The sequence below is a fragment of the Branchiostoma belcheri genome, unplaced genomic scaffold (assembly GCF_001625305.1).
Source record: "Branchiostoma belcheri isolate BF01 breed outbred unplaced genomic scaffold, Haploidv18h27 scaffold115, whole genome shotgun sequence".
NCBI classification, from domain to species: Eukaryota; Metazoa; Chordata; class Leptocardii; order Amphioxiformes; family Branchiostomatidae; genus Branchiostoma; species Branchiostoma belcheri.
This window is the reverse complement of record NW_017802547.1, coordinates 1,086,345-1,096,035: the sequence shown is the minus strand read 5'-3', so window position 1 is coordinate 1,096,035 and position 9,691 is coordinate 1,086,345. Positions and strand designations below refer to the sequence as shown.

The 9,691-nt window shown below is 40.1% G+C and overlaps 3 protein-coding genes across 3 annotated transcripts; all 3 read right to left on the bottom strand.

The window, feature by feature from the left end:
• Window positions 1–1,683: 1,683 nt before the first annotated feature.
• LOC109462350 (zinc finger protein 468-like) lies at window positions 1,684–4,922 on the bottom strand (the record flags this gene model as incomplete). The annotated part of the gene is made up of 2 exons (XM_019758893.1): window positions 4,823–4,922; window positions 1,684–2,249 (listed from the first exon to the last, which is right to left on the bottom strand). Coding segments are annotated over exons 1-2 (666 nt in total), but the record flags the coding sequence as incomplete, so codon positions are not given.
• Window positions 4,923–4,947: 25 nt separating this feature from the next.
• Window positions 4,948–5,980, bottom strand: LOC109462345 (zinc finger protein 525-like). The gene has a single exon (XM_019758887.1). It carries the CDS (start codon window positions 5,971–5,973, stop codon window positions 5,053–5,055), a length of 921 nt encoding a protein of 306 aa, XP_019614446.1. The 5' UTR covers window positions 5,974–5,980; the 3' UTR covers window positions 4,948–5,052.
• Window positions 5,981–8,451: 2,471 nt separating this feature from the next.
• Window positions 8,452–9,613, bottom strand: LOC109462353 (zinc finger protein 525-like). Its single transcript, XM_019758896.1, has one exon. The coding sequence runs from the start codon at window positions 9,508–9,510 to the stop codon at window positions 8,728–8,730; it is 783 nt and encodes a 260-aa protein (XP_019614455.1). The 5' UTR covers window positions 9,511–9,613; the 3' UTR covers window positions 8,452–8,727.
• Between the last annotated feature and the right edge of the window lie 78 nt (window positions 9,614–9,691).

Below are 9,691 nucleotides of genomic sequence, written 5' to 3'. Positions count from 1 at the left end.
TCGAACCCCAGACCTCTTGGTTCTAAGCCGATTAATGCCCAGCCGAAATACGCTAGAGAACCCCACATTGCGTTTATTTACAATCCAGTTAAAATTGCTGTTTTTCTATACCATTCCACGTCCTCAAAAAAATGTCACTTTGCCTGATGCAGCATGACGTACTTGTACTAGTACGTGGCGAGGTTCGAACGTATGTTAGGTTTCGCCCCCCTCCCCCTTCAATTCCACGATATTCACATCCCGAAAATGCCTACAAATTATCATCCTACTGCGGTTCTTCTTCCACAGAAATGGTCTTAAACTATTCCCCTCAACATTAGAATATTTTTCTGCCCGTTTCTAAGCCTTACCTGCTTCCTATGACGGTTTTTCTCTTCACGTAAACCGTAACTCGGGCAGCTTTGTCCTTCCTTCGTCTCGTAAGGTCAGAGGTGAACGCTCTTCGGGTCAAAGGTAAAGTTGTGTGCCTGATTACCCACATTGTACATTTGACGTCAGTTGGCACGTTACGTTCTCCTCATAATGTCAACGTTCTGCGTTTCAAACAGACCACCTTAACAACGTAACACGCGTCTGACTTTTGTTTCTGATCTAATATGAAAGAGAGATTCTTAGGGAATTAATGCCAAGCCAAACTGTTTGGTCTGAATCTTGACTTTTGTGTTTTATGATCAACTCACCACCTCTGACAATATTCCATCCAAGGAAAAAAAGCAACACAGAAGGAAACTTTATGATCAAGGTATTACACGATTTGATTATGTCAGTGGAAAATATCTGTAGATCTAGAAAAAAAATGCAAAACAGTAGCCGGGGTGCCAAACCCATAGCACACTGGACACAAAGTACTCACAGAGATACTGTGTGACAGTGTGCTATGGGTTTGGCACCCCGGCTACAAAACAGGAAATTTACTTGTATACAACCTATCATCTACCTTTTCACTGGCGTAAAATTACTTCCTACTTTGGAAACTGAAGCACATCAGTCATTTTACACTGATACAAATCAATACTATTAGCTTTTGGTTTAATTTGTACAAATCCTAGTAGTTGAAAGAGTTGATAGTCACAAGATATAATTGTGTTTGTAGGACATATAGGCAAACACTTCGTGACAGGAACTACTAGTAGATACACAGGAAATCTAAGCTCGTACACACACAACACTAACGTCTACATTCCAACTACTGTGTACAAACACAGCACTAATGTCTACCTTTCATCTTCAACTACTGTGTACAATCACTTACCGATGTTAATTACTGATTATGTATATGTACATTATCAAAATCTATACTATAACATTTACTATTCTCAGTCTACAATTCTAGATAGCTAAAACAGATTTTCATATCTCATATTACAACAAAGTATATGGGCTACTAAGCGAAACTAAGACTTATTCGTGTAACTAAATTATAGCCATAACTTAATTAGAATTTAAAGTGAACAAGTATAGGGTTTTCTCGTGGGAAAACCTTTGCCTACTTGCAAACATCATGAATTCTTACGGAATATTCAGCCTATATCTTAATGAACATAACTGTCATATACCCTTAAGATTCGTATCAAAATATTAAGTGGCGAAACTGCAGTTAACAGCAGACTGTGCGTCCTAAATGTCACTACGAGATGGTCACAGTTGCAGACTTGGTGCCTCCGTGTGGATTTTCATATGTCGAGTTAGGGCAGTCTTAGAGGCTGCAGAATAGCTACACTGGTCACACTTGTAGGGTTTTTCTCCTATATGGGTTCTCATATGTTTGGATAAGTTAGACTTTTGAGCTGTTCTGTACCCACACTCCCCACACATGTAGGGTTTCTCACCAGTGTGTTTTGCTAGATGTGTGTCTAAATTAGATTTTAGTGCTGCAGAATAGTCACACTGGTCACACTTGTAGGGTTTCTCTCCTGTATGGGTTCTCATATGTATGGACAAGTGAGACTTGTAAGCCGCCCTGTACCCACACTCCCCACACATGTAGGGTTTCTCACCAGCATGCATTGCCAGATGTTGGTCCAAACTTGATTTCTTTGCAGCAGAATAGTCACACTGGTCACACTTGTAGGGTTTTTCTCCGGTATGGGTTCTCATGTGTACGGATAGGTAAGACTTTCTAGCTGTCCCGTACCCACACTCCCCACACATGTAGGGTTTCTCACCGGTGTGTTTTACAAGATGATAGTCCAAACTGGATTTCTGTGCAGCAGAATAGTCACACTGGTCACACTTGTAGGGTTTTTCTCCTGTATGGGTTCTCATATGTCGGGATAAGTCAGACTGTTTAGCTGTCCTGTACCCACACTCTCCACACATGTAGGGTTTCTCACCAGCGTTATCCATGTTAACTTGTGTTGCTGCCTGATATTCAGCATTGCTTGTTTTGCTCTCACAGTCGACCTGGGAAACCCTGGTGGGAGACCCATCACAGCAGTTCTGACCAACTCCGGTGGGAGACCCTTGTCCTGCCATTGCCATGTTCAGCCTAATGAAAAAAAAATTGACGAAATTATGCAGATTAAGCGTTATAAGCTGTCAATGCTAAATAGAATTAATAGAAAACAAGCTTTAAAGAATTCTAACTTCACCAAGCTTTACAATTTTAACCTAATGCATTACAACGTAACCCAACATAAATATTCTAACGTGTTGTCTTTCTCGCATTTGAATAGGTTTGCTTCTATGTTGTTCCAAAATCATAATTTGAGATCTTACAATCACTCACTCACACCAACAATCTCTTAAAACATTTTATATCACATTATTTATTACTTCTACGACTACAAACAATGGGTAAAATGACTCCATTCGCTAGGCTGGAAAGAGAGTCGGCAGTATAGCCTTAGGTTTGGGCACCAGGCTTGTCTATAATTTTACTGTTTTTACAAATCAGTTCTACGCGTTTCTAGATTTTGCAATGTACGCCTTGTGCGATTCTTTACAATACAATTAACATTTCCATATAATTTCACGTACTCTAAAAAGGCCACTTTGCCTGATGCAAATCGACGTACATGTAAGTGGCGAGGGTCGAACGTATGTTAGGTTTCGCCCCCCTCCCCCTTTAATTCAACGATATTCACATCCCGAAAATGCCTACAAATTATCATCCTACTGCGGTTCTTCTTCCACAGAAATGGTCTGAAACTATTCCAATCAACATAAGAATACTTTTCTGTCCGTTTCTAAGCCTTACCTGCTTCCTATGACGGGTTTTCTCTTCACGTAAACCGGAACTCGGGCAGCTTTGTCCTTCCGTCGTCTCGTGAGGTCAGAGGTCAACGCCAAATGTGTCAAAGGTAAAGTTGTGTGCCTGATTACCCACATTGTACATTTGACATCAGTTGGCACATAAATTTACGTTCTCCTCATAATGTCAACGTTCTGTGTTTCAAACCGACCACCTTAACAACGTAACAAGCGTCTGACTTTTGTTTCTGATACAATTTGAAAGAGATGTTTTAAGGGAATTAATGTCAAGCCAAACTGTTTGGTCTGAATCTTGATTTCTGTGTTTTATGATCAACTCCGACCACCTCTGACAATATTCCATCCAACGAAAAAAGAGCAACACAGAAGAAAACATCATGTTCAAGGTACATCATAACGATTTAATTGTGCTAGCGGAAAGTTTCTATTGATACATCTTCTAAAAGTAATATAAAACAAACAGGAACTTTAACTCATATACAATATAACGCCTACGTTTTCACAACTGTGAAATACTTCCTACTATTGGAAACTGAAGCAAGTCGGTCATTTCACACCGATGCAAATCAGCGCAAAGAGTTTACTACAAACCAAACGCTAGTTTCTTGAGTATATGTTAGTCAAAAGATATTCTTGTGTCTGTAAGACATACAGGCAAACACTTAGACAAAGTGAAGTACATATGTACCTGTATTAACAAGAAATCGAAGCTCCTTCAATGGCTTCATTCTTACAAACTCTACACTAACCACTAGTTTTATCTTTCCTAAACCTTATCTGTACACAGTGTTTTTGCTTGGTACAAATTTTTCTTTTTATGTATTATAGTGTATATGAGGTTGTGTATATAGTGTTTGCCTTGCCTATTTGTAACTTTTATTTTCTGTACGCAAACTCTTTCAATTCAGGGATTTCATCCCTGCTGCAAGGTTTGCTTTGGTGCTGAAATAAATAAATAAATCCTAACGTCTATCTTTCAACTACTGTTTACAATCACTTACCGATGTTAAATACTGTACATTTACATTATCCAATCAATACCAACAAATTTTGGTGTTCTACCACAAATTAAGTTTACTGTTCAAAAATTACAAATCTGGTTATCAAATGATGGATTCTTTTCCAAAATATATAATTGATAGTTAAAGAAAGTATATTTGTCTGGCTAAGAATTATTCTTGTAAGTAAACCACAGTTTTACAGTGATTAAAAATGCAGTGGACAAAAGTGCCTATGACATTTCGTCCGGAAAAACTTGCATATTTGCAGATATGAGTAGCATATCTTATAATAAATCATGTAGTTAGCCTAAATGTTTTCAAAATTATTGTGCTGTATCCGTACGCTACATATAGTCTGAAGATAGAAAAACTATACTTAAGAGAAGATTATGCACATTAAATGTCACTACGAGATGGTCACAGTTGCAGAGTTGGTGCCTCCGTGTGAATTCTTTTATGTCGAGTTAGGGAAGACTTAGAGGCTGAAGAATAGCTACACTGGTCACACTTGTAGGATTTTTCTAAAGTATGGGTCCTCATATGTTTGGATAAGTCAAACTTGTAAGCTGTCCTGTATCCACACTCCCCACACATGTAGGGTTTCTCACCGGTGTGTTTTGCTTTATGATCATCTAAGGTGGACTTCCGTGCTGCAGAATAGTCACACTGGTCACACTTGTAGGGTTTTTCTCCTGTATGGGTTCTCATGTGTAGGGATAAGGTAGACTTGCGAGCCGTTCTGTATCCACACTCCCCACACATGTAGGGTTTCTCACCGGTGTGTTTTGCTAGGTGTTTATCCAAATCATATTTCCGTGCAGCAGAATAGTCACACTGGTCACACTTGTAGGGGTTTTTCTCCAGTATGGGTTCTCATATGCATGGATAGGTGAGACTTTCGAGTTGCCCTGTATCCACACTCCCCACACATGTAGGGTTTCTCGCCAGAGTGTTTTGCTAGATGATCATCCAAGTCTGATTTCTGAGCTGCAGAATAGTCACACTGGTCACACTTGTAGGGTTTTTCTCCTGTATGGGTTTTCATATGTTGGGACAAGTTGCCCCTCACAGCTGTCCTGTACCCACACTCCCCACACATAAAAGGTTTTTCACCGGTATGTTTTGATAGATGAACGTTCAAACCAGATTTCTGTTTTGCAGAAAAGTCACACTGGTCACACTTGTAGGGTTTTTCTCCTGTATGGGTTCTCATATGCTCGGATAAGTGAGACTTTTTAGCTGTCCTGTATCCACACTCCCCACACATGTAGGGTTTCTCACCAGTGTGCTTTGCTAGATGTAAGTCCAAAGAGGATTTTACTGCTGCAGAATAGTCACACTGGTCACACTTGTAGGGCTTTTCTCCTGTATGGGTTCTCATATGTTCGGATAAGTGGGACTTTTTAGCTGTCCTGTACCCACACTCCTCACACATGTAGGGTTTCTCACCAGTGTGCTTTGCTACATGCTGGTCCAAAGAGGATTTTACTGCTGCAGAGTAGTCACACTGGTCACACTTGTAGGGTTTTTCTCCTGTATGGATTCTCATATGTCGGGATAAGTAAGACCTGTCACCTGTCCTGTACCCACACTCCCCACACATGTAGGGTTTCTCATCGGTGTGTTTTTCTAGATGTTGGGCTGTTGCATTTTCCCCAGGCGTTTTTCCTGTGTGGCTGCTCACAGTAAAGCAAGACTCGGGCGTTGTCCTAAAACTGCTCTCTTCACTCTCCAAGGGTTTGTCCCCAGTTTCATCCATCTCTGTTTTCTGTTTGGAAATAAAGACAAATAAAATGACTATCTGGTGAACGGATGAGCGACCTCAACAAAACAAAAAATAAAACGCTTTTCAACAAGGGGAAACATATCAAAAGAAAAATTGACAGTTGTACATTTCTTGGCATTAGCTTTAGATTTTTAGGCAAAGAGGGGCACCAACCCTGTTGAATGACCTTGTTCCTAAAAACAAAGAGGTGCGGCGGGTGACACGCCAGTCAAAATCCCATCATGAAAATACTCTGGTGGTTCCTGTCTCCGGTGTCAGGACAACTCGGCCCCTGGGACAACTCGGCCCCTGGCCATTCGGGACAACTCGGCACCAACCCCAGGACAAGTCAGCCCCACAACTTCTAAAAAAATCAGTATTTTGGGCTCTGATAACTAGTACCCTCCTTATAATAATGTTAACTTCATTCTATACTAAGACATGTTCTTCTTATAGCGATGTCGGGTTGTGCCGCTCAAAGCTTTAAAGATTAAAAAAAATGACTTCCCCTTCTACTGTCTACATATCAAAAATACTTGAGTAATCACTGGAACTTCCCCAAATTAAAAACTTCTGATACAGCACATAAAGAAAATTTACCAACATTCTGAGAGAAATAGATTATTTCTATTTTGCATATTTGCTTTCCTTGATTATTGAGCACGATATCTGAGGTAAATACTGCTTATAAAATAAAAAAAAAACGTGTGTTTAATTTTTGCTTCTTTGTCTGCAAAGCGTCCCCTCCGCCTCCAGCTCTAGATGCAAAATTTATTGCACATTCAAAATATTTTGAAGTGCAAATCTTGAAAATCAAGTGTATTTTGCACATTGCACATGGGTATTTCGAGCCCTGGGCTCTCAGAACATTCAGTCACAAAGAATACATTCGATTAGATGACTAATCTCCAAGCAGATCCCTCTCGGTGGCAAAAAGACAGTATCAAATTGGCCAGGCAGTATCCTTTAGCCAGAGAAGGTCCGCGGCCACCGGTGGGGATCAGGACAAAAAAAAACGGCCATCTATAAAAATGTAACGATTATCCCCCCACAACCTCTGCTTGGAGAGTATAGATGACCTTAGTATGCGTGTGAAAATAAGCAAAAGAATTTGCAAGTATGTTAGGAATTTTAAGAACGGCTCGACATGAGCCTTTCATTCTTCTAGACACGTGTTAACTATCATGAAAGTTCATCTGTATCGGTAGTTACATGTTTAGAGTTTTAAACTTTTTTCTAACACAAATTATGTACTGCCCCCCTCCCCACCAAATATCCATCCAAAATACACTTCCAATGCAGGCTTCTACTTCCAAACAAGCACCCAGGAAGAAAACATTAACGACAAAAAGGATCTTACCTGTAGGTCTGTGGAGGTTAGCGGTCTTCTCGACTTCTGGAATTCCGTAAATCGCGTCAGATCGGAAGAGATGTCGATGGAATAAATCAAAATGGCGGCGGGTCAAAGGTGAGAGGTTACAGACCTGATACTTACTTGACAATGGGTCAAACCACAGATCGCCGCTTAACGAGTTCCTCTAATATGGTTTTTAGGAAAAATGTCGTCCTACGTATGTTTCTATTTATGTTTACCGAAGGAAAACATTGTTTTTACTCAATTTCCTCTTCTCCAAACACTAACCTCTGACCTGGCCAATGACATGATTTGTTGACGTATGTCACCATGGTGACTGGTGTTGGGTTACATAATGTTGCAAATTTCATGGTCTGCTCTACTCCTGTCACTATATACTAGTAGTACATGTATGTGAATATGTTTGAGTAAAAATTAACAGGGCAGACCATGTCCGAAGGTAAACATTATGCTTTGCAAATGTTACTTCTCTAGTTCTAATTCTACTTCTGTATATGTATGAATATAACCGTTTTGTGCTCTTATGTCCTGGAGGTAAAAACAAATTACGAAAGCAAAGGATTCACAATAACCAGGCAATATAATATAGCACAAAATTCATTTTATTTTGATAGATTTTTACCAAAATTGTGCAAAATTTTCTCAAAATGTTACACTCATATCCACAACCCAGCTTATCGTTTTTAGTATAATATATATTGCTGTAAGCTAAAACAATATAAATACAAAGACAGTACAGAGTACTATGTTATAAATACTACATACAATAAATGCTTATGTTTAAAATGTAATGCTATTAAAATGTTACATAATTAATTCGAACAAATTAGACTTAAACAAGGACTTTACACAAGGAAATACCAATGTCGAAAAATTTTAGATTCTCAGATCAGTGTCAAAAACTGATGTGTGGCGTAACGGTAGCGTGCATGACTCAGAACCAAGAGGTCCTGGGTTCGAGTCCTGACATGCCACCGATCTTGTGACCCTGGGAAAGGCACTTGACACGACTTTCCCCAGTAGACTCAAGTGAAAATGAGTATTGTCTGTCCAGTATTCGTTTCTATGTGCGGGACACAACACCAGCTACAGCTGCCTCTGTTCCGCATGTATTGCACTGTTGCAATTTCAATAAATCAAATCAAATCATATTTCAATACATCAAATCAAATCTTATGTACTAAACGTATCCCAGGTGCAAAAGCTACATATACCGTACTAGTATTTGGTGCGATTTCACATAGGGTTTCCTTGGGCACATATTTTGCAGTAAAAATGATAATATGCCTGAATATGTCCGATTCTGGTGCAAATTTGTTTACTAGGGTGTAGTTTTCAGGCCCAGGTACAGACTAACACTACAGCTAACATGGTCACTCCTGGAAAGGTTCTTCTTCCATTTTGACTTTCTTGCTACAAGGAGACAAATTTCTTGGTTGTACATTTCTCACACAAGTAGATTCAGCTTCTTTCTCGTGATTTATCAAATTTGATTGATCTATAAAATGTGCAGACAGTTCGGACTGTCTAGCTGCAGAGTTGTTACATAGATGGCACATGCAAGGTTTTTCTCTTTTATAAGTTTTATGGATTCGCATGTGTTGGGATAAGGCAGATCTGTTGGTTGTCCGGTACCCACACTCCCCACAAATGTAGTGGTCCACTCCATCGTGTGTTGCTAGATGTTTGTTCAAAGTAGATTTCCGTGCAGTAGAAAAGTCACACTGGTCACACTTGTAGGGTTTTTCTCCTGTATGGCCTCTCATATGTTGGGAAACGTCAGACTTTTTAGCTGACCTGTATCCACACTCCCCACACATGTAGGGTTTCTCACCGGTGTGTTTTAATAGATGTGTGTCCAAGGTGCATTTTAATGTTGCAGAATAGTCACACTGGTCACATTTGTAGGGTTTTTCTCCTGTATGGGTTCTCATGTGTCGGGATAAGGTAGACTTCTGAGTTGCCCTGTATCCACACTCCCCACACATGTAGGGTTTCTCACCGGTGTGTATTGCTAAATGCCGGTCCAAAGTTGCCTTGTGTGTTGCAGCATAGTCACACTGGTCACACTTGTAGGGTTTTTCTCCTGTATGGGTTCTCATATGTCGGGATAACTCTGACCACCAAGTCGCCCTGTATCCACACTCCCCACACATGTAGGGTTTCTCACCAACGTTATTCAATTTCACATTTTGTACTAAAATCTTGTCAGCATTGCTAGTTTTGCTGTCGCAGTTGACCTGGGAAACCCCGGTGGGAGACGCATCACAGCAGTTCTGACCAACTCCGGTGGGAGACCCGTGTCCTGCCGTTGCCATGTTCAACCTAAAGAAAAAA